At 56.8% G+C, this 24,429-nt stretch overlaps 3 protein-coding genes across 3 annotated transcripts; 1 reads left to right on the forward strand and 2 right to left on the reverse strand.

The window, feature by feature from the left end:
* Positions 1-616: 616 nt before the first annotated feature.
* LOC134429389 (hemojuvelin-like) lies at positions 617-6,132 on the reverse strand. The gene is made up of 4 exons (XM_063176542.1): positions 5,835-6,132; positions 5,051-5,213; positions 3,288-3,793; positions 617-2,602 (listed from the first exon to the last, which is right to left on the reverse strand). The coding sequence occupies exons 2-4, from the start codon at positions 5,148-5,150 to the stop codon at positions 1,973-1,975; spliced, it is 1,236 nt and encodes a 411-aa protein (XP_063032612.1). The 5' UTR covers positions 5,151-5,213; positions 5,835-6,132; the 3' UTR covers positions 617-1,972.
* Positions 6,133-8,599: 2,467 nt separating this feature from the next.
* Positions 8,600-10,447, forward strand: BOLA1 (bolA family member 1). The gene is given in 3 exon segments (XM_063176566.1): positions 8,600-8,636; positions 9,109-9,184; positions 9,186-10,447. Coding segments are annotated over 2 exon segments (417 nt in total). The 5' UTR covers positions 8,600-8,636; positions 9,109-9,118; the 3' UTR covers positions 9,537-10,447.
* Positions 10,448-10,604: 157 nt separating this feature from the next.
* Positions 10,605-22,934, reverse strand: SV2A (synaptic vesicle glycoprotein 2A). The gene is made up of 13 exons (XM_063176529.1): positions 22,586-22,934; positions 19,533-20,263; positions 18,576-18,756; positions 17,502-17,653; positions 17,289-17,422; positions 16,700-16,789; positions 16,337-16,447; positions 16,144-16,232; positions 15,390-15,554; positions 15,165-15,298; positions 14,308-14,511; positions 13,367-13,526; positions 10,605-12,111 (listed from the first exon to the last, which is right to left on the reverse strand). Exons 2-13 carry the CDS (start codon positions 20,110-20,112, stop codon positions 11,928-11,930), a joined length of 2,184 nt encoding a protein of 727 aa, XP_063032599.1. The 5' UTR covers positions 20,113-20,263; positions 22,586-22,934; the 3' UTR covers positions 10,605-11,927.
* Between the last annotated feature and the right edge of the window lie 1,495 nt (positions 22,935-24,429).

Below are 24,429 nucleotides of genomic sequence, written 5' to 3' on the forward strand. Positions count from 1 at the left end.
CAGAATTGTCCACGTTGGGCCACTCCTGGTGTAACTCTGGGTTGGGTGGAGCTCCTGAGCCTCAAATCTGAAACCAGAGCTCTCCAAATCAGAATTCCTGGACATTTTCAGTTTGGGAGCTGCTCTCTAAACTTCAGAGGTGGCTCCTGAGAAAGGGTTGGCAAGGGAAGCTCCAGGCCCAGTCCGGGTGGTGCAGGTTCCTGGCTGTTCAGGAGGAGGGAAGGTCTGGTTCCACTGGGAACCCTCCTTTCCCCATGGAATTCTTGTTGAGTGGCTCCACAGGCCAACAACTAAAGGACAATTAAGTTCTGCACCATCAAACCCATCCCATTTCCACCAGGAGCTCCAGCACCACCAACGCTTCTCCTGAGGGTTTCATCCCTACAGAGGTTTCATCCCCATGGAAAACATTCTCCCCACGGAGGATTTTATCCCCTCCAGAGGGTTTTATCCCTGCCCAGATGATTTTCTTCCCAAAAGGAGACATCAGGAAGCAGCTGGCTTTCCTCTCCATCCACCCAAAGCTCTGGAGCCACAGGAGCAGGGCAGGAAGGAGATATTTTTATCCTCATCTGCCACTGCTGCCCGAAGACATGAGGAGACAGATGACAGGAAATGGGGACTCAAAAATAAACCCTTTAATGTCAAACCCATCAGGGATTACCAGGAACAGAATAAAAAATAAAGAACATGGAGCAGATCTCCTGCTCCTCACTGTGTGCTCTGAGCACCCATCCGAGGGGGAACTCACCGTGGTATCCATGAAATTATTTCCTGTGCGTTCTTTGTGCTCTGGGCACAAAAGAGTAAAGAGAAAATCCTGTGGATGTATTGAAACTTGAGTTGTAGAACCTCCCTTGATTGAGCCTCAGTGCCTGGAGGGGCGGAAATTCCCTTTGCCCCCACGTCCACAAGCCCTTCCTGCAATTCTGTGCGACAGGGATGGCCAAGTTTTTAACACTTTATTAAAAATAAAGGAAAGTCTTCGCTAAGGAAACAATTTCTCCCGTAGAGCTCCATCTGCTTTACTGAAATCCTCTGAAATATGGGAAATTTGCCCTCCCCTCTGCAGTCCTGCACCTTCCACGGGGCAATAGCCTGCCCCTCTGTGTGCCCAGCTGGCTCTGCCGTCAGGAATTCTGGTTTCCCAAGCAAAAGCTCCAGTTTGGGTTGGACTTGAGCAGCAACAGAGAACCTGGGCCCAAGGGAGAGAATTCCCAAGGGAATTTTGTCCTCCCTAAAACCTGACACCGATCCCCAAGCCCAGATCCCGGCTAAATTGAGTCCGCAACAGGTGCCAAGAAAACAAGTTAAAATAGCAACCGCGGCCTGGGATATGGGAGATCTCAAGCTCCACAGCTCCCACTGCTGGAGATTCGCTTGTTATCTATCCTGGAAGAGAAGACATGGACGAAACCGGCTGATTTCTACTCAAAAGTCTCCTTCTTGGTCACAACGCTCCCCAAAATTATTTGTGGCCTTGCTCTGCTTTGGGAGCAGCTGAGTGAAAGGTCCCAAATCCATTAAAATTTTTTTTTACTGCTAAAAATTGGGCTTTGGGCTTTGAGTTCGTTATTTCTGGATCTGTGAGGTTCTTGAGTGGAATTCTGCTGGATTAACACAGGGAGAAAGGTGGGAAGTGATTTATGGAAAGGCTCAGAGAGGTTTCTAACCCTGGGGATTTATTTTTCTTTGATGCACCACAACGCCACATCCTCAGGGGAAAAGGAACGTGTCAGAATGGAACGGAAAAAACTGGAACTGCCTTCAGGGCAGGGGAAGGAACGTGTCAGAATGGAGCAGAAAAATTTGGAACTGCTTCAGGAGAGGAGCTGGGAGCAGCTGCACCATCCATGTGAGACCAGGGGTGCAAACCAGGGGTTCACCCCTTCCCTCTCTTGGGTCTCTGAGGTGAGGAACCTTCAAGGTGAAGCCAGCAGCTCTCACAAGTTCCCTACAGAGCAAGCAGGCCTTAAAAGTGCAACAAACCAGCCCAAAATCCACACGGGAGGAGGAGGAGGATGAGGAGCAGAAACGATGGAGAGCTGAGCTGGCAGCCTCCCCCGGCCTGGAAGATGTGGAGCTTCTCAGCATCGGGCAGGAAGAGCCGGGCATCCTCCAGCGCCCCGTGCGCCGCCATGGTGAAGTTGGCATCCCCAGAGGTGACCACGTCGAAGACGCACGACTGGAAGTAGACGTCCTCCACGGGCAGCATCTCCCGGCACAGCGCCCGCGCCGTCTCGGCGGGGACGCGGCCGCGCCCGCGGGGGCTGCGGGACATGCGCTGGCTGTGGGGGCAGCCGCCCACGCAGAGCTGCAGGTCCTGCTCCTCCGTGAAGGCCCCGGCCACCTCCTCGGCGGCGCGGATGGAGAAGGAGAGCTGGCGGCCGGCCTGGCGCACGGCGATGGTGGTGCCGATGTAGCCGGCGCGGATCTCCACGTGCCGGCCGGGGCTGAGCTCGCGGATGGACAGGCTGCTCCCGCCGGGACGCGCGCCGCCGTCGACGGAGCCGTCCTGGAAGGCTGCGGGGACGTTGTCCAGCTCGGCCTGGTAGACCTTCTGGTCGATGCATTCCTTCATGTTCTTGAAGATGATGGTGAGCTGTGGGAAGTGGGGTTGGAGGGGGGTGAGTGTGGTGGGTGTGGTTCCATCACAGGGGTTGGGGGTATCTCAGGATGGAGGTCTCACCTCACTTATCCATCCTCAAACCATCCCTGCTACATCCTTTGGGGATATCTACAATATTTCCTTCTTTTTTAAACACCTTTTGAGCAATAGAAAACTCAGGTGGGGCCAAACCCAGCAAGATTCTTCCAGGCACCTCATGGAGCACAAGATTCCTCCAGGCACCCCAAGATTCCTCCAGGTATCGCATGGACCACAAGATTCCTTCAGATTCCTCATGGACCACAAGATTCCTCCAGGCACTCCAAGATTCCTCCAGGCACCCCATGGATCACAGAATTCCTTTAGGTACACCATGGACCACAAGGTTTCTCCAGGTACCCAATGGACCACAAAATTCCTCCAGGTACCCCAAGATTCCTCCAGGCACCCCTTGGACCAGGAGATTCCTCCAGGTACCCCAGGATTCCTCCAGGTACCCCACGCACCACACAATCAGCTGACAGCAGCAGGAGTATTTGAGGGTCCCCTCAACAACCTTCACCACTGTTTTCCCTCCTTCCTCATCCCCCCCTGGGTCTGAAGGGGTTCCAAGGATTTTGGGAAGCACAGGAGATACCCTGACCCTGGATTTGCCCCCCATCCTACGCGCTAACCTCACCTTGCTGGTGACCGTCGCGTTGGACCCCTTGGCCACCGGCGAGCTGGTGGCTTGCACAAACAGATAATCATTGTCCAAGAGCGGCCAGGAGCCCTCCACGCGGCACGTGTGGAAATCATCATGAAAGGTTCGGATGTGGGGGTCCCCAAAAGCAGCGCAGTGCTGGAAACCGGGGGGCCGGCCGTGCTTGTAGAGGAAACTCCTCTCATAGTCGCAGATATCGAGCGACTCGAAGCCGCGCGCGGCGTTGGGCGCCGCGGGCCGGGGCCGCAGTGGGGCCGTGGGGCCTTCCTTGGAGCAGTTGTTCTGGATCATGAGGTCCTCGATGCCGTGCACGGCCGAGTGGAAGGCCAGGTCGCCGCGGCAGGTGCGCGCGGTGCGGCGGGTGCACAGCGAGTAGGAGCGCAGCGCGGTGCAGAAGGCAGCGTCGCGCTCAGGGCCGCGCAGGTGGAGCGTGGCCGCCACGTACTCCGAGTTGCAGCGGAGGATCTTGCACTGGGAAGAGACTGAGAGAGAAAAGATGGGGTGGGGAAAGGGCAGCTTGTCCTCCTCTGTTCCAGATTTCGAGGTGAGATGTGTTCTGTTGCCATCTGAGTGGCCGTTGGCTTTTGTCAAGTGGGCGGTTTTCGTTATCTCTTCCACAATTTTGGTAATGCTCCTCACTCGGGGTTCACCAAATGTGGAATTTGCCGGCAATCCCAACATGGGAAGAGATGAGAATCTTGACTCCATGTTTCAGAAGGTTGATTTATTATTTTATGATATTATTTTATATCTATCGTCACCATGATATTTTCTGAAAAATCCTTTTGTTAAGATCTTTTTCTCTTTAGAAGCTGAGAAGCCTCAGAAATGAAATGTAAACAATAATTATCTGCTGCTGTAAAATGCAACAGGTGCATCTTTGATTGGTCTCATGGGGTTGTTTTTAATTAATGGCCAATCACAGTCCAGCTGTCTCGGACTCTCTGGTAGTTACAAGATTTCGTTATCATTCCATTCCTTTCTATTCCTTTCAAGCCTTCTGATGAAATCCTTCCTTCTATTATTTTAGTAAAATTTTATTACAATATATATATCATAAAATAAATCAGCCTTCTGAAACATGGAGTCAAGATTCTCATCTCTTCCCATGTTGGGATTGCCGGCAAATTCAACAATCTGGAGGTTCTGGAACACCAGCACGGCTCTGCCCAGAGGGAGGAGCCAAGCATTCCTACCCGGATGTAATCTGGAGATTCTGGAACACCAGCACGGCTTCTCCACTGGATTTCCCAGAGGAACAGCAGCTGCCTCTCCTCCCACTGGATCTTCAGAGGAAGACTGCACCTTCCTTTCTTTTTTTATTATTAATTTATTATACTGTTATTAATACTATTATACTATTTTAATTATTAATTTTATTATTAATTTATTATACTAGTATTCTATATTATATTACACTATATGACATTTCATCTGAACTGAATCTGCAAATAAACAGACAACGAGACAGAACTCTCATTTGCTTTAGCTAGTTTTAACTAGCTAAAATTAAAAAAATCCCTGAACTGTAGGGGTTTTTGCCTTTTTCTTTAAACTTATTTAAACCTACTCTAAACTAAGCACTCAAAAAACCACCAACAACTCACACCTACAACCCACCAAACTAAACCACAACATTCCCCCCACCATCCAGCTGAAGATTCTCATGGAGATTCCTCCTGGAAGCATTTTTTCTCCTGATTTTTACAGAGAGCAACCCTGCCCATGCTGATCCTTACCATGCCTGAGGAGGAAGAGGAGCAGGAAAGCTCGGAGGAAGAGGCCGGGGTTTTCCAGCTGCCCTGGGCTCCTACTGTGGGCAGCTCTCCCCATTCCCATCCATGCAGAACTTGGGGGGGTCTCTCACCCACCAGCAGCTCCCGGCTTCATTCAGCAGCTCCCCTGAAACCAAAGGTGGGATTGGAGAGATGGGACCTTTCAAACACCATTTGAGCAATGGAAAACTCAGGTGGAGCCAAAGCCAGCAAGATTCCTCCAGGTACACCGTGGACCACAAGATTCCTCCAGATTCCCCAGATATCCCGAGGTTCCTCCAGGTACCCCAAGATTCCTCCAAGCACCCCATGGACCACAAGATTCCTCCAGGTACCCCAAGATCCCTCCAGGCATCCCTTGGACCACGAGATTCTTTCATATTCCTCAGGTACCCCAAGATTCCTCCAAGCACCCCATGGACCACAGGAGCAAGTCCAACCCAGCACTTCCAAGGCCACCACTTGTCCCCAGGTGGCACATCCACACCTCCAGGGATGTGACTCCACTTTGCCACACCTTGTCCACCCTTTCCATGAGGAAATTTCATCCCCCTGAAGTTTTATCACCCCGATATCCAACCTAAACCCCCCCCACCCCGGTTTTTCTTGAGCCGTTTCCTCACAGGGGTGGGCGTTGAGCATTTCACTCCACCCTCACTTTGGGGACACCACAGGTGGGACCAGAGCCACCCCTGGGTGCCAACCACACCCTGGGACCCTCATTCCTGCTCTCCCGCTGCCGCCTCACCTGGATCAGCCTCCTCAGGAGCTCCTTCCCCGCGTCCTTGTCACCAGCTCTGCCCCGGGTGACAGCCACAGAGACCCGTGGAATAACCCAGGAGAATTCCAGCCCCCCTGGGCTCCTCCATGCTCCTGGATGAATTTGGGGTCCCAGGAGCCCAAATTCAGGGCACAGAGAAGGGATCCCCCCGTGGCTCCTTGTCCCCGGCCACCTTTGCTCTGTCCTTTCCCCCCGCGGGGCAGAGGCGGGGGCTGAAATCGATCCCTCTAAATTTAGCTGGGCTCTGCCCCAGCCTGGAACAACAGCCAGAGCCTGGAGAAGGTGGGGCACAGCAGCTCCAGGTTTGGGGAGCCCCCAGACCCAAGGAATGTGGGAGCTTCACTGGGATTTCCTCCTTGGAAGCTCCCGTGGGCACCACCGGGGGGTGAATCCCTGAGGAAAAGCTTTTCCCTGTGGGACGTGTCCAGCAGGGAATGGGGATGGCCCCTGCCAGGGAACGCTTTTCCAGCGTTTTGTCTCCTGGGGCACAGCCAGGTCCTGAAGGCAAACATGGCACGGGCCAAAGTTGGCCAATGTCCCCAGGGATCGATGGCCAGTGTCCCCAGGGCTGGTGGCCAATGTCCCCAGGGATTGATGGCCAATGTCCCCAGGGGTCAGTGACTGCCAGGCCATGCTGGCTGCACTCCTGAAATCCCACCTACACCAGCTGCAAGGAGAAGGAATGGTCAGGAATGTCCAAACTGGGATTTTCCAGGTCCATTCCCACCTGAAGTCCCACCTACGCCTTCAGGAAGCAGCTGCTGCTCCCTGCAAGGAGAAGGAATGGTCAGGAATGGTCAGGAATGTCCAAACTGGGATTTTCCAGGTCAAATTCCACCTATACCTGCAGGAAGCAGCTACACCAACCCCTTAAAGGAGAAGGAATGGCCAGGAATGTCCAAATTGGGATTTTTCAGCTCCATTCCCACCTGAAATCCCACCAGCTGCACCAGCCCCTGCAAGGAGAAGGAATGGTCAGGAATGGTCAGGAATGTCCAATCCTGGGATTTTCCAGGTCCATTTCAGAGGACAGGGGTGGGAAGTTGGGTCCCTCAGCATTCCACTGCCCACAAATCCCTTTGGGAACACAATCCAGGAAATCCTTCTGGCTCCCGAGCCAAGCTCCTGCTGTTTTCCACCTGCAGGGAGCAAATCCTGGTGCCCAGCTGAGGCCAGGAGGGCTCTGGGGTTGGGGTGGGAAGAGAAGAATTTGGGGAAATCAGCGTTTGCCAGAGAGCTGGAAGAGTGGATGCCTCCTCTTTCCAGGATGCACAATCAGTCCCAAAGGATGCACTCCTCCTTCCATGCCATGCTTGGGAGGAAATAAATCCCATTTCTCCAGAAATAATGGGAATAAATCCCATTCCTCCAGAAATCAAGGAAATAAATCCCATCCTTCCATAAATAAGGGAAATAATCTCATTCTTCCAGAAATGAAGGAAACAAACCCCATTCCTCCATAATAAATAAATGAAATAATCCCATTCCTCCAGAAATAAAGGAAACAAATCCCATCCCAAGCACAAATTCCATCCCTCCATCCCCACACCTCATCCAAGGATCCCAGCACTCCCCTTACCCCAGAAAATGCCACCAAATCCCCCCAAATCCAGAGGAAAATCCTGGTCCTTGGTCAGGGTGGGAATGAGGAGGGAATCCCGGCTGTTGCCACCCAGAGGGAGGAAAAAACAGCTGAAAATTCTGACAGGGGAGAGCAGGGGCTGAGTGGGCTCCGGGAGCACTTTAAAAATAGCCAGGGGGGATTTTGGATCCCAAAAGGCAAATTCCAGTGGGGAGGGGAAGGGAGAGCCAAGATTTCCCAAGCACACACGGAGAAATGGGTGCGGTGGGTATGGAATCCCTCAGAGCTGCCCGTCCTGAGGGTTCTCCAGGTGTGGGAGAGGTTTTAAAGCGATTTCTGTGAGCCACAGAGAAGTCTGAGATCCATGTTCACCCCTGAAAGGATTTCCTACCAAGGTGATTGACATAGAAACCAAGAAAAAAGGAAGAAGAAATAAGAGAAGATCCCCATTCTTTTAGTTTTTAGGGAATCTCATAAGGGCAAACTTGGAAAAAGAGGGTGAACCTGGAAAATTAAGGATGGTCTGGGTAAAAATCAGGATGAAATAGGAAAAGAACAAGGGAAAAAATGAGGAAAAATAAAAAATGAGAGTGAATCTGGAAAATATGAGGGCGTTGCTGGAAAATAGGGGTGAATATGGAAAAATCAGGATAAAAGTAGGAAAATCAGGATGAACCAGAAAAATCAGGATGACCTCGGAAAAATCAGGATGAAATTAGTAAAAAATGGGGAGAAATAAAAAATGAGAGTGAATCTGGAAAACATGAGGGTGGTGCTGGAAAATAGGGGTGGATATGGAAAAATAGGGATGAATATGGAAAAATCAGGATAAAAGTAGGAAAATTAAGGATAAAGTGGGGAAAATCGGGATGATCTGGGAAAAATCAGGGTGAAATTAGGAAAATAATAAGGAAAAAAAATGAGGAGAGATAAAACGTCCCCGTGTCCCTCAAGCACGCCTGACCACGCCCCCACACCCCAGTCTCCGCCAGACAACCATATAAGGATAAAGGGGGCGTGGTTTTGTTGAATGGGCGGAGCATACGCCGCCTGCGGTGATTGGGCGGGTTGAGTCACGTGGCGCGGCTGCGGCGGTGTCACGTGACTGCGGGAGCGGTGAGGGCCGTGAGGGGAGCGTGAGGGGATCGGGGGGGACCGTGAGGGAACCGAAGGCTTTGGGGACTCCGGTAGCATCTGCTTGTGCCGGGGGGTGCCCTGTGGGAGGATCGGGGGTACAGGGGGGTCTCTGAGCGGGGGGTCAGGGCCTTTCCGAGAGCTCCGGGCCTGAAAGGTCGCCGGGACACCCCCGTGCTGTTCCCGGGGCAAGGGCTGTTCAAGGAGGGTCCTCGCCCCCCAGCCCCTCTTTATTCCCCATTCCAGCCCCCAGCTCCCCCCTTATTACCCATTCAAGCCCCTCCAAACCCCCCCAATAACAGCGCCTGACCCGGCAGAGCCCCCCCAAGTCACCTCTCCGTGTTCTCCCCTCCCGAACCCCTCATCCCCATCCCTGTCCCCTTCTCTGATGTGGGGTCCTCTCCTGGGGGTCCGGGGGGTTTTTCCCCTTGCACCCCCCTAATCCCCCTGTCTCTCTGTTCCAGCCCTTCCTCGATGCGGGGTCCCCTCCTGCACCCCTAATTCCCCCCTCTCTCTCTGTTCCAGCCCTTCCCCGATGCGGGGTGCCCTCCTCGCCGCCGCGGCCGCTGCCATGGGTGGCCCGGGCGGGCCCTTAGCCCGCCACCATCCGTGCCAAGCTGACCGCCGCCCTGCAGCCCACGCACCTGGAGGTCCGCGATGACTCCCCGCGGCACGGGGGCCCCCCCGGCGCCGAGACGCATTTCGGGGTGCTGGTGGTGAGCGCGCTCTTCGCGGGGCTGTCGCCGCTGCAGCGGCACCGCCTGGTGCACGAGGCGCTGCGGGCCGAGCTGGCCGGGCCCCTGCACGCCCTGCAGGTCACGGCCCGCACCCCCGAGCAGTGGCAGAGCGACCCCCAGAACCCCCCCGCGCCCCCCTGCCTGGGGGGGTCCAAGAGGGAGAAACGGCGCGGGGCTGGCCAGGAGGAGGAGGAGGAGGCGGCGGGGAAGCAGTGACGGCGCTGGGAGAGCCACGGGAACGGCGTGGGGATGCTGGGACCCCCCCCCAAAAAAACTGTGTGAGGCTGCCAGGAGACCCCCGGGAACAACAGGGACCCCCGAGGAATAACAGGACACCCCCAGGGACAACGCGAGACCCCCCCAGGAACAACAGGAACCCCCAGGAACAACGTGGGGATGCTGGGACCCCTCAGGAACAACAGGAACCCCCCCCCCAGGGACAACGTGGAGCTCATGGGAGCCCCCCAAAAACTGTGTGGAGCTCATGGAACCCCCTAGGAACAACAGGAACGCCCAGGAATAACATAGGGCTGCCAGGACACCCCAAGAACTGTGTGAGGCTGCCAGGACCCCCCCAGGACCAATGTGGGGCTCCTGGGACCCCCCCCAGGAACACCAGGACTCCCCAGGAAACAACGTGGGACTCCTGGGACCCCCCCAAGAACAACGTGGGACTGCCAGGACCCCCACCCAAAAACTGTGTGGAGCTCCAGGACCCCCCCAGGAACACCAGGACCCCCAAGAACAACGTGGGGCTCACAGGATCCCCCTCAAGAACACCAGGACCCCCCCCTAGAAACACCAAGACCCCCCCCCAGGAGCAACGTGGGGCTCACAGGACCCCCCCAGGAACACCAGGACCCCCCAAAAACAATGTGGGGCTGCCAAGAACCCCCACAAAAACTGTGTGGACCCCCCCCCCAGGAACAACATGGGGCCCCTGGGACCCCCACCCTGGTTTCAGCATTGGGAGGGGACAAAAATAATTGGGGTGACCCCCCCCCCCGTGACGCTCTGCCCCAACCCAGCACCCCCACCCTGCTCCCACCCTATGGGGGATTTTTGGGGTGTCCCTCCCATTGAATCTGCATTAATGAATTAATTTAAATTAAAGTGTTCTGTGGGCAGCTGGAGAATCCTGGATTTTTTTGGAGGGGGGGGGGTTGTTGGTAATTATTTTATGCTTTTTTTTTCGTGGGGGGGGATGGTTGTTTTTTTTTTTGGATGGATTTTTTTTTTTTTTCCATTTTAATTAATTTACAAACACCTGAAACTACAGCACGGCACGACAGAGCTACGGAGGGGGGCCGGGGGGGGGCCCCCCAAGGACCAGCTACACCAAGGAGGGGACAAAGCACACGGGGGGGGCTGCTTGGAATGGGGGGGGGGGCTACCCTGGGGCTGGGGGGGCCCCCCAGCTCTGCCCCACCCTGTGGGAAGGGGGCAGAGCATGAGGAACCCCCCCAAACCCCAAACTTTGAGGGGGCACAGCACTGGGACCCCCCCTGAACCCCGATTTGAGCACTGGGGACCCCTTGCACCCCGATTTTTTTTTTTTTGGGGGGGGGGTTTAGGGGCTGTTTGTGCTTTGCAAACCGCTGGTGGTTTTGGGGTGGGGGGGAGGAAAAAGGGGATTGTTAATAAGGGATGTGGGGGGGACTTGGGGTGCAGGGAGAAGGAAAAGGGGGTGCAGGGAGCCCCCCCCTCCCCTTGAACCCCCCCCTGACCCACACCAGCCTCCCTCAAACTGGGGAAAATCCTTTAAAAATCAGTTAAAAATCCCTAACTGGCAGTTTTGGGGGTCCCCCACTGCTGCACCCCAAATGGGGGGGACAGGGAGGGCTGTGCTTTGCACCCTGAAAATTGGGGTGGGGGGCACCCAAAAATTGGGGCATCCTGGGGGGGGGGGGGCATGTGCTTTAAAGGGGGGGGGGGCACCCTAAAATTGTCAAGGGGGTCCAAAGGGAGCTGCACCCCCCAAAGGGAGGTGAACCCCCCCAAAGGGAGCTGCACCCCAATATTTCCTGCACCCCCCCAAAGGGAGCTGCACCCCAATATTTTCTGCTCCCCCCCCCATCCCAAAGTACCCCAAGGGCTTTTGCCCCCCCCCACAAAAATCTGTGGGGGTTTGGGGGGACCCTGCTGGGGATTGGGGAAACTGAGGCACAGGGGGCTCCCCCTGCTTCATCCTCCTTGGCTCAGCAGGGATTTGGGGGTGCACAGAGATTTGGGGGGGGGGGGGGTTCAGAGGATCGGGGCCCCCCCTAAATCCCGTCCCCCTAAAGCCCCCCAGGAATGAGCAGCAACTCACACAGGGGTGACACCAAGAAAAGAAACTGGGGTGGGAGAATTGGGGGTCAGGGGGGAATTCTGGGGGGAGTCCAAGGGATCACGGAGGTTTTGGGGGTACAGAGGGATTTTTTTGGGGTGAGGGGGGGGTCCAAGTGCAAATGAAAAAGACCCCAAATGCTCCAAGAAGACGTTTCACAGTGTCTAACGCAGAACTAACCCCGGGGGCACGAGGAGATGGACGGGGTGGGGGGGAAATGCTGGATTTTGGGGGGTACCCCAGGGAAAGGGGGGGGGTCCCTCTCCCCCAGCCCCCCATCACTGCAGGACCTGCCCCCTCGTCTCGGGCAGTTTGAGGGCCAGGGAGCTGCCCAGGGCCAGAGCAGCTGAGGCGAAGAGGATGGGCACGGCCTTGGTGATGCCCACGAAGGAGGTGAAGATGCTGATGCCCAGCACGGCTGCCAGCTTGCACAGGGCGTTCAGGAAGCCAAAGGCCGTCGTCCTGGGGAGGATGAGGAGGGTTGGGCTTGGTGAGGGCAGCCCCCAGGGGAAGGGGTGGGTGCCAAGCCTAGGGGGGTACCTGCACGGGGCAGGTGGTACCACGAAATTGGCACCTGCAGGGGTGAAATGGGCGCCTGGGACACCAAAGTGGGAACTCAAAACCCCAAAATGGGAGCTCAGAGCCTTAAATGGGAACTCAAAATCCTTAAATGGGCACCCAGCACCCCAAAATGGGAACTCCAAAATCTTAAATGGGCACCCAGCACCTCAAAATGGGAACTCCAAACCCCAAAATGGGAGCTCCAAACCCCAAAATGGGAACCCCAACACTCCAAAGTGGGAACTCAAAATCCTTAAATGGGAACTCAAAACCCCAAAATGGGAGCTCAAAGCCTTAAATGGGAACTCAAAATCCTTAAATGGGCACCCAGCACCCCAAAATGGGAACTCCAAAATCTTAAATGGGCACCCAACACCCCAAAATGGGAACTCCAAACCCCAAAATGGGAGCTCCAAACCCCAAAATGGGAACCCCAACACTCCAAAGTGGGAACTCAAAATCCTTAAATGGGAACTCAAAACCCCAAAATGGGAGCTCAGAGCCTTAAATGGGAACTCAAAATCCTTAAATGGGCACCCAGCACCTCAAAATGGGAACTCCAAACCCTTAAATGGGCACCCAGCATCCCAGCACCTCAAAATGGGAACTCAAAATCCCCCAAATGGAAAACTCTAAACCCTGAAATGGGCATCCAAGACCCCAAAATGGGACCCCCAAACCTTTAAATGGGCACCCAACACCCCAAAATGGGAACTCAAAATCCTTAAATTGGCACCTGGCACCCCAAAATGGGAAGTCTAAACCCTGAAATGGGCACCCAGCACCCCAAAATGGGAAGCCAAAACCCTTAGATTGGCATCCAGCACCCTGGCACCCCAAAATGGGAATTCAAAATCCTTAAATGGGCATCCAACACCCCAAAATAGGAACTCGAAACCCTTAAATTTGGCACCCAGCACCCCAAAATGGAAAATCCAAACCCCAAAATGGTAACTCCGAACCCCAAAATGGGCACCCCAGCACCCCAAACCTCCCACCCAGCACCCAAAACTTCACTCCTTGCACTCAACAGCCCCACCCAGCACCTAAATCCTCCACCTACCACCCACAACTTCACTCCTCAAACACAAAACTGCACCTTTTGCGCCCAAAACTTCACTCCTTGCACCCCAAAACCTCCACCCCGTGCCCCCACCTCTTGTCGGAGGGGTAGAGCTCCACGGTGAGCACGTCGAGCGCGTTCCAGGAGGCGATGCTGACCCCCCCAAAGAGGCAGAGCAGGGCGATCATGGCAGACTCGCTGTTCCCGAAGGACAGGAAGAAGCAGCTGATGCAGGACATGACACTGGAGCCAGCTGGGGGACACGTGGACACGTCAGAGCGCGGGGAAACTGAGGCACGAGGTGGCGCTGAGAGTTCCGAAGGGGACAGGGAGGTGGGGGTGACCCACCAGGAGGTCCCCAGGAGGTCCCCAAGAGGTCACCAGAGATGGAGGTGGGAGGAGGATCAGGAAAGTCCCCAAAGGGGTGATGGATGAAGGTGGAGTGATCCACCAGGGTAAAGGTGATGGATCAAGAGCTGAGGGTGACCCACCAGGAGGTCACCAGAGATGGAGGTGACCAACGGGTGGAAGGAGGATGAAGAAAGTCCTCAAAGGGGTGATGGATGAAGGTGAGGTGGCCCACCAAGGTAAAGGTGATGGCTCAAGAGATGGAGGTGACCCACCAGGAGGTCACCAGAGATGGAGGTGACCAGTGGGTGGGAGTAGGATCAGGAAAGGGCATGATGGAGGTGGGGTGACCCACCAGGAGGTCCCCAAGAGGTCACCAGAGATGGAGGTGGGAGGAGGATCAGGAAAGTCCCCAAAGGGTTGATGGACTTTACCCTACCAGGGTAAAGGCGATGGTGGTGGGTCAAGAGATGGGAGTGACCCACCAGGAAGTCCCCAAGAGGTCACCAGAGATGGAGGCGACCAACAGGTGGAAGGAGGATGAAGAAAGTCCTCAAAGGGTGATGGAAGTAGGGTGACACACCAGGGCAAAGGTGACGGTGGTGGCTCAAGAAGATCAAGAGCCTGGTTTGGGCTGAAGGCACCTCCAGGACCCCCCAGCCCCACCAAGGGGTCCCGTTGCCCACCCAGCATGCGCAGGCGGCCGATCTTGTCCATGAGCAGGGCCGAGACGATGTTCCCGGGGAGCACGGCCAGGGTGCCCAGGAAGCTGACGAAGTAGATCATGTAGGCGTTGTTGTCGTCGCTGAAGTCCAGCTGGCAGCCCTCCTTGTTGTGCAGGAACGTGCTGTTCACCACCCGGCTGTTGATGAACTTGTACTCGAACAGATCTGGGGGACAGTGGGGACACGGGGTCACCCCATCACCGTGCACACCTGCTGGCCCATCCCACCACATCTGGTGGGTCCACCACCCCCTTGAGGGCCACCCTGGTCCTTATCTCTGCCACCCCAACTCCATCATGCCACTGAGGACCTTCCTTCAAGCTGGACCTTCCTTCAACCATCCCCATCTCCATTAAAACCCTGGTGGGTCAGGTTATCTCTACCACACCAAGTCCATCACACCACTGGGGACCTTCCTCCAACCTGGTGTCCTCCCCCACCTCCACCAAAACCCTGGTGGGTCACATTATCACTATCACTCCAACTCCATCATGGCACTGAGGACTTTCCTGACCTTCCTCCAACCTGGTGGCTCACTCCCATCTCCATCAAAACCCTGGTGGGTCAGGTTATCTCTACCACTCCAACTCCATCATGGCACTGAGAGCTTTCCTGACCTTCCTCCAAGCTGGTGGCCCAGCCCCATCTTCATCAAAACCCTGGAGGGTCAAGTTATCTCTACCACCCCAACTTCATCATGCCACTGGGGGCTTTCCTTTCCTGACCTTCCTCCCTGCTGGTGGCTCACCCTCATCTCCATCCAAACCCTGGGGAACACCCTGGTGGGTCACCCCCTCCCAGGGATCCCATTGCCCCACCTGTGTTGTAGAAGACGGTGGAGATGAAGGTGCAGTTCTTGAAGAAGGTGTTGCTGGAAGTGATGTCCTCGAAGTAACACTCCTCAAAGAGCGAGTCCTCGAACGTCACCGACTTCATCTTCAGCCCGATGAACCTGCACGGGGAGGGACAGGGAGGAGAGCCCAGCTGCCCCCCAAGCTCAGCCCCGAGCTCAGCAAGGCCAGGCCCAGCCTCCCCTCGCTCACTTGTCGTTGAAGTACTCGCCACCACGGTGCACTTGGTTCTCCAGGGTGAAGTTGAAGGTGAAGTGCCGAACCTTCTCGCGCGTGAAGAGCTTGGTGCGCGACGCGTACTCGATGCTCTGCAGGTGCTTGATCATGTCCGGGAACCACACGGTGAGCCCGTAGTAGCTGCGGGGACAGGGGTGAGCGGGCACCACACACCTGGGCTTGCCAGAGCTGCCCCGGGGCTCCCAGGGCTATCCCAGGGATGCTCGTTCCATCCCATCCCATCCCATCCCATCCCACTCCGTGCTGCCCCCTCCCATCCCATGGATCCCATTCCGTTGATCCCATTGATCCCATTGATCCCATCCCACTGATCCCAACCTACCCCATCCCGTGGATCCCATCCCATCCCATCCCACTGATCCCATCCCATCCTGTCCCATTGATCCCATCCTCTCCCATCCCCTCCCAGCCCACGGATCCCATCCCATCCCATCCCATCCCATCCCATCCCATCCCATCCCATGGATCCCATCCCACCCCAGTGATCCCATCCTATCCTGTCCCATCTCATCCCATTGATTCCATCCCATGGATCCCACCCCATTGATCCCATGGATTCCATCCCATCCCATTGATTCCATCCTACTGGTCCCATTGATCCCATCCCATGGATCCCATTCCGTTGATCCCATTGATCCCATCCCATCCCACTGATCCCATCCCATCCCATCCCATCCCATGGATCCCACCCCACCCCACCCCGCAGCACCTGAAGGACATGGTGAACCACACCGCCATCATCATCAGCGTCACCCGCCGGTACTCGGGCACGAAGCACTGCTGGAAGTTGCTCCAGACCTGCGCAGGGACACAGGAGGTGACAAACAAGGACACAGGAGGTGACAAACAAGGACACGGGAGGTGACGGGGGCACGGGGAGCCCTGGGTGGCCCCGGCCTCACCTGCTGGGACAGGTTGAGGCATCGGACCAGCCAGCGCCGGTACCACGTCCCGGTGTCCGACTGGATCTCGATGAGCTCGTCCTCCCGCTTGATGGTCTTGATGTGGGTGACCTGTGGGTGGGACAGATTGGGGACACCAGGAAGCCACCAAAAACTTTACTCCTTGCTCCCAAAACCTCACTCCTTGCACCCAAATACTCCACCAGCACCTAGTTGTGCCTCAGTTTCCCCACCTGTTACAGCAGCATTCCCCTGGTGGTGCTTTTCCCAAAGGTGGGAATTGCACCCCAGCTCCTGGAGGACACCCCACCCTCACTTGGGGTGCTGGGGAGCCCAGGGGGGTCAGCTCTGGGTGGTCCTTACCGAGAAGACCCTCTCGGGGTGGCCCTTGGCTCTCATGTTGGTGTCATGGACCTGCTTCAGCACCATCCAGGCCTCGTCGTGCTTCCCGTTCTGTGAGGGCAGGGACAGGTCCCAGGTCACCCTGGGACACCCCACATCTGAACCCTGACCCCCCCATCAGCTGGGTCCTACCACCCACCCAGGGAACCCTCCATCATCTTCATCTTCATCACCTCCTCAGGGTCTCCCCATCCCTCTGGGTTCCACCACACACCTGGGTCCTGCCACCCACCCACCTGGGGATCCCTCCATCATCTTCATCACCTTCTCAGGGTCTCCCCATCCCTCTGGGTCCCACCACCCACCCAGGGATCCCTCCATCATCTTCATCACCTTCTCAGGGTCCCATCATCCACTTTGGGGTTCCTGCCCAGTTCCGCCACTCTCCAAAACCCATGTGGGTCTTCCTGTCCAGGCCTCACCACCTTTGTCTGGGTTGCCCCATCTCCATCCTAACCTGGGTGTCCCTTCCTGAGGATCCTCAAGCCGTCCCCCACTCCAGGTCCCCGATGCACCCCAAATCCCCCCTGAATGCCCCCCCAGAGCCCACCTCAAGGTAGAAGCGCGGGCTCTCCGGCATGGTGGTGAGCGCCCCGATGGCGAAGACCGAGGGGAAGGCGCAGACCAGGACGAAAACCCTCCAGCTGTGGAATTGGTACGCAGAGCCCATCTGGAAGCTCCAGCCTGGACAGGGGGGACAGGACACGGTGGTGGGGCCGAGCCCCGGCTCACCCCCCGTGTGCCACCAGCCCAGGGCTCCTACCGTAGTGCGGGATGATGGCCCAGGCCATGGCCGAGGCGTAGATGCCCCCGATCATCCAGAACATGCAGAGCCAGCTCAGGTGCTCCCCGCGCTTCTCCTGCGCCAGGAACTCCGAGAAGTAGGAGAAGACGATGGGGATGGAGCCGCCGATGCTGGGGATGGAGGGGAGGGAGCAGCGTCAGCCCCTGCCCCAGCACACCCGCACGCAGCGGGGATCGGCCCCTGCGGGACATTCACATTTTCTGGGAAAATCCCTTCACCCGGGAGTTTTCTAATGGGAAGCTGGGAAGCCTCAGAGGAAAAGGAAAACAATAATTATCTGATTTGCTTCTCCTGTGTTTTGCTGCTTTGGAGGTTGTTTACCCTCAGGTGGATGTTTCATTGGATTCAGCTGTGAGAGTTTTGATTCTTTGGCCAATCAGGGTCAAGCTGTATCAGGACTCAGGAGAGAGCCACGAGTTTTTCATTATTATCTTTTTAACCTCCTCTAAGTATCCTTTCTGTATTCTTTAGTATAGTATAGTTAATATTAATATAATATAGTATCATAATATAATACAGTATCATAATAAATTAACTTTATGAGAACAAGGAGTCAGATTCATCCTTCCTTCATCTGGGAGGAACAAAAATACAACAGCTGCTCCCCTGCTAGTATCCTTTCTGTATTCTTTAGTATAGTATAGTTAATATTAATATAATATAGTATCATAATATAATATAATATAATATAATATAATATAATATAATATAATATAATATCATATCATATCATATCATATCATATCATATCATATCATATCATAAAATAACAAATTAGCTTTATGAGAACACAGAATCAGATTCATCCTTCCTTCCTTTGTCTGGGGGGAACACAAATACAACAACTGCCCCCCCTGCAACTATCCTTTCTGTATTTTATAGTGTAGTTAATATTAATATAATATGGTATAATAATATAATATAGCATCATAAAATAACAAATTAGCTTCATGAGAACACAGAATCAGATTCCTCATTCCTCCCTTGTTCTGGGGCACGAAGGAAGCCAGCCCAGCAGCCGGGCCCCCTTACCCCACGCCCGAGAGCAGGCGGCAGAAGAGGAAGGTGCCGTAGCCCTGGACGAAGGAGGAGAAGAAGGCGAAGACGCTGTTGACGGAGAGGGAGATGAGGAGGCACTGCCTTCGGCCCAGCCGGTCGGCCAGCCCGCCCCACACGAACGCGCCCACCATCATGCCCAGGTACACGATGAGCCCTGGGGAAGGGGGACACAGCGAGGTCAGGGCTGGGGGACACGGGGACCTGCGCCCCGGGTCAGCTGGAGCAAGGGGAGCATCCTCGGGTTTGGGACCCTCTCCCCGAAATTTTGGAGAGGGGACAGAATTCTCTGTTGTCCCCTGCTCTGCTCAGGGACTGTGGGACCCCAGGACCCCCTCACCCAGCCCTGACCCTGTCCCAAGACTGCCACATCTCAGGGATTTGGGGTTTTTGGGGGGTGTCAGGTTCCGGCAGGCATCACAGAGAAGGGGGGAACCAATGGAACAAAGCCTCCCCCCAAACCCAGCCTCAGCATCCACTGGTCAGCCCAAATTTCAGGCATTGCTCATGTGGGGAGCAGTGTGGGACTGGGAGGAGGATGGTGGGAGCCCCACATCCCTTCCTGGACCCCACATTCCTTCCTGGATCCCACATCCCTTCCTGGATCCCACATCCCTTCCTGGATCCCACATCCCTTCCTGGTCCCCACATCCCTTCCTGGTCCCCACATCCCTTCCTGGATCCCACATCCCTTCCTGGTCCCCACATCCCTTCCTGGATCCCACATCCCTTCCTGGTCCCCATGGTCTCCCAATTCTTCCTGTGTTCTTCCACAGACCCTATGACCCCCCCCAAATCTTCCTGAGCCCCCCATGTCCTTCCCCATCCCCACCTTCCTGTGCTTCTCAATGCATCCTCATGTCCCCCTACATTCCACATCTCCCCCTGACCCTCCTGATCCCCCCAGACCCCTCTCCGTGCCCCTCTCCTCACCCAGCATGCCCTTGTTGGAGTCGGACAGGCACATGTCCTTCTCGGCGCTGGGCAGGACGAAGCCCACCACGAAGATCTCCACGCCGTCCGCCATCAGGGCCAGGCCCAGGACAAAGTAGAGGGTCCACTGGAAGCGGCCGTGGCCGCACTCCTGCAGGATGAGCTCGTACTGCTGCGCCAGCTCCTCCCGGTCCTTCCTCCGCTGCCCCTCGGTGTCGTCGAAGGCTCCGGCGGCCGCCGCGGCGCCCAGGCGCTCCCCGCCCTTCAGCGACTCCTGCCGCGGGATCCCTTGGTATTCGCCCTCGTAGATCTCGTCCTCCTCGTCGTGGCCTTCCGTGGCGTCGCTGGACACCCCCTCCTCCTCGTTGGCGCCTTCGCCCCCTCTGTAGTAGCCGTCCTGGGGCGCGTAGTCTTCATCGTCCTCCTCCTCCTCGAAGCGCGAGTAGGAGCGGCGGGTGTACTCGTCCTGCACTCGGTCCATGCCCCTGCTCACCTTCTTGGCCGCGTGTTTCTTCACCTCCTTGGCGATGTCCTTGGCGCCGCGGATGAAGGCGGTCCGGTCCCGGAACGACTCCTCCATGGTGCCCTGGGGGCTGCGCGGGGCTGCTGCGGCTGCTGCGGGGTCTCTGCTGCGGGGGCTGCGCCCTCAGGCCCGCGGGGAGGGGACGGGGGTGCTGGAGCTACCCATCCATGGAATGGGGGGTGGGAGCGCCCGGGATGCCAGCCTGGACCTGGGGAGCCCAGCAGACAGAACCAGGCTGAGCTGGGCGGTGCTGGCCCCCGAGTGCCACTTTGCGCTTTTTCTCCGTCTCAGACTGGAGCAGGAGGATTAGAGGACACAGACTCAAACTGCGTCAGGGAAGGGATAGGTTGGGTATTGGGAAAAAAGATTTAGAATGATAAAGTACTGGAATTGTCTTCCACTGGGAAGACAATTCTACTGGATATTAGGAAAAATATTCTGCTGGATATTAGGAAAAAAAATTTTCACCCAAAGAATAACAAAGTAGTGGAATTGTCTTCCCAGTTGGATATTAGGAAAAAAAATTTCACCCAAAGAATAATAAAGTACTGGAATGCTCTTCCCAGGGAGGTGTAGAATCACCATCTCTGGATGTGTTTAAATAAACACTGGACATGGCACTTGGTGCTATAGTTGAGGTGTCAGGGCATAGGTTGGATGATGATCTCAGAGGTCTTTTCCAAGCTCATTATTCTGGGATTCTGTGATTTGGGGACCCCCTGGTGAAGCAGCAGGTGGGGTCTGGGGTGGGGACAGGCTGGGAGATGCTGGTTCCACGCCAGCCCCTTCCCCTCACTTGGGGGGCTCCAGCTGCCCCCAGTCCCCCTGGATCCATCCCTGCTGCCCCCATCCCCAAGCACAGGGGGACGGCAGGGACATCCCCAGGACTGCGAGTCACCCCGAAAAGCAAGCTCTGGACCGAAGCTCCCCAATCCCCTGGGCACCACAGGGAGGATGAGGAGGTCAGGAGGTGCCCAAACCCTCCCAGCACCGCCCTGGCTGGGTGCCCCAGGGTGCAGGAGCCCCTCAGAGGAGCCCTCGAGTGCCAACGACCCGAGCGTGCCAGGCCACGCTGGCTGCAGGAGCTGCCAGGCAGGATTTACTGCGGGACACGCCAGCCCTGGCACGTGCTGGCCCGGCCACAGGGGGCTCGGGGGCACCACGAGGAGAGGGACAGCAGAGGGACACGCAGATCCCCGCGGGTGGTGCCATCTCCTTGTCCCCTCGCATGCCAGCGTCCCACCCCCGCTGCACAGAGCCCGGCTCGGCTCGTGACAGGGACGGGCCCGCAGCCCCCCAGCCCCCGGTGCTGCTGCTCCTCCACCCTCGGGGGCTGCCGTGACCCCCCCCCCCAGCGCTATTTTTGTCTCTGGCCGGGCGGGAAGGAGCTGGGAGCGCAGGGACGCAGCCGGCGACGCGTCCCCCCCTGGCCAGGAGAGGGGACAGGGCACGCAGGGACGCTAAATTTAGAATTTGGGAAGCCTGCAGGGAGGGGGGCTGCGGCACAGCACGGGCCCCCACTCCCCGGCACAGACAGGCCGTGGTTTTATAGGGCAAAATTGCAAATTCCCCCCTCTGGCAGCAGGGAGACCCCGGTCCCCTCCCCGGGGCTCCCGGATCCATCACCAAGGTCATTCCGCTCCAGCCAGGCTCGAGGTTCCCTTTGCAATCTCCCCGTGTGGGGCCGGCATTGCCCAGCCCGGGAGGTGCTGGGGGGCGGGAGGGGAGCAGGGAGAGCCTGGCAGCGCGGTGAGGAAGAGGATGGGCTGGGGGAGCAAGGTCACGGCTGCCTCTGTCACAGAGAGCGGCCGCACCGACGAACCGGGGAGCCTCGAGCGGCCGAGCCGACGCCAGGAGCCGGAGCTGGCTGAGATCGGGGGGTTTGATCGCACGGGATGGCCAGAACCCCCCCAGACCGCAATCCCTGAAATGTGGGAGCCAGGGAGAGCCCCCCAGAAATCCCCATTTTGGGGGGGCTGAGCACGGCGCTGGCCCTGCAGCCCCGCCGTGGCGTTGGACAGCTCCGCACAAGGTTATCGGCTCTGGAGCTGCCTCCTCCGAGACGAGCCGAGGATGGATGAAGCCGTGCACCCCAAAAGCCCCGAGAGTCCCCAAAATGAGGGGGCAGCATCCCCCCCCCCCTCCAAACCCCCCCTCAGCCCCCAGGCTCCCTGCGGAACGCCAGGAACATGGCGACAATGGGGAAGAGTTGGGAATCGCTCGTGTCCAAGGTCACCCCCCAACATCCCCCTCCCCGTCACCCCTTCCCCAAATCCCCCCCGGTTCTCCCCTCCCATCCCTGCGGCGAATTCCCGATCCCCTCCGGCTGCTCTGCGGCGGGGGGTGAGAGGAGCCCCCCAAAAACGCACCTCCAAAGGCAGAGCCCGGCCCCCGGGAAGGTTCTCCAGGACAAAATGGCCACAGCAAGTGGGGAAGGAGAAGCCGAACCCCGAATCCATCAGCGGCTCCGATTAACGCCGCGGGGAGGGGGGGGATGCGGGCTATAAACCCATTTATTGTCCCCCCTTACCTGGCTCAGCCCTCGCCCCGCTCCAGCTCCTTGCCGGGGGGATGCTCCGCCGAGGAAGGATGCTCCGGGGATGAAGGAGATGAAGAGGATGCTCCGGCAGCGGCCGCAGCTCCCGGGTAGCAGCGCTAACGCCGCAGCCTCCGCCGCACACACGGAGCGCTGGGAGAGTCCATCGGCGCAGCCCCGGCAAGGGAGGGATCAACCGAGAACCGGGGGGGGCTCGGCGGGGGCGGGGGGCTCGGCCCACCGGGAGCGGGGCGGGGGAGCAGCGCCGGAGCCCCCGGGATGCGCAAACGGAGCTCCCGGGGATCGCGGTGCCCGCGATGGAGAGCCGCGATGGAGGAGGATGAGGATGGAGGGGAGGTGCGGGAGGGGTGGGGGGCACCGAGCGGGGCCCTCCCGGAGCTGCCGGTGATGCTCAGCCCGCCCCCGCCCCCGTCACGGCTGAGTCACGGCCTCCGCGGGGCTGGATCGGGAATTTTTGGGATCAAATCGTCCCCGCCTGGGCTGCTCAGACGCGGCCCCGAGGCTACAGCGCGACACACAAACCTCCCCCCGCCGCGATGGATTTTTTATTTTTTTTTTTTTAAGGGAATTTTTAGGGCTGGAGATGCACGTTGCAGCACGGGATGTCCAAAGCCACCCCCGTTTCTCATGGATGGATTGCTGAGGGTGGGAAATTGGGAGCTGCAAAAATAAAAAACCCCAAAACCTCCAAAAAGGGCTGGGGGGTGCTGGGTGCTCCTGGGATTGGCTGAGCTCAGAGTGGGGGGAGTTTGAGGTGACCCCACAAGAAAAATCCTCCCTGACCCCCTTTACTGGAATTCCAACATTCCCAGAGCCCCCTCATCCTGCACCCCAACATTCCCAGAGCCCCAACCTTCTCCTGCATCCCTCCCCAAATTCCAGGGTGCCAACCCCAAAGCCTCACGCTCTGTCGGGATCCATCAGGATCAGCATTTTCACCCCTCAGACTGGAAAAAAAACAGGGATGGGGACCAGTCTGGGAAGGGTTGGGAAGCACTGGGAAGGATTTAGAAATCCACGAGCTGAGAAGCAAATTGTGACATTGATAGTTAGGAATAAAAAAAAAAAAAAACCTAAAAGAGGGGTGGAAGTGCAGGGCAAAGCTGGCACAGGAGGAATGGGCAGCACCAGGATCTCCAGGCTGTGCCCTCCAGGATCACAGGAGGGGACAAGGAAGGAGTGCCACATCCTCAGGCACCCTGTGACTCATGTGCCACCACTGAGCCCCCAGGGTGGTTTTGTGGATCATCAGAGGGAACGGGGCTGGCAGGAGGACACAGAATGGCTCCTCTTGTCCTGACAGCCCCATCCAGACCAAAATGTGGGAAAGAGATGAGGAGAATGGGATAAAAACTGGGGTGAAATGGGAGGAAAGGGGAGAAAATCAGGGCTGACAAAGGACTGGAAGAGAGGATGTAACTGGGAAAGAGCTGAGGGGAATGGATAAAAACTGGGGTGAACTGGGAGGAAAAAGGGAGAAAATCAGGGCTGACAAAGGATTGCAGTCATGGGGAAGAGAGGATGTAACTGGGAAAGAGATGAGGGGAATGGGATAAAAACTGGGGTGAAATGGGAGGAAAAAGGGAGAAAATCAGGGCTGACAAAGGATTGCAGTCATGGGGAAGAGAGGATGTAACTGGGAATGACAGAACACCAGGGATGAGGGGATAAAATGGGGTGACAGTGGGTGCCTGCAGGGGAGAAGGGGATGATGATGATGATGATGATGATGGTAGTGGTGGTGGTGTCCATGCAGGAAGATTGGCTGCCCTGGGGGGATCCTGGTGGTTTCCAGCACTGAGGAGCAGGGAGTGCCA

The sequence above is a fragment of the Melospiza melodia genome, chromosome 25 (assembly GCF_035770615.1).
Source record: "Melospiza melodia melodia isolate bMelMel2 chromosome 25, bMelMel2.pri, whole genome shotgun sequence".
NCBI classification, from domain to species: domain Eukaryota; kingdom Metazoa; phylum Chordata; class Aves; order Passeriformes; family Passerellidae; genus Melospiza; species Melospiza melodia.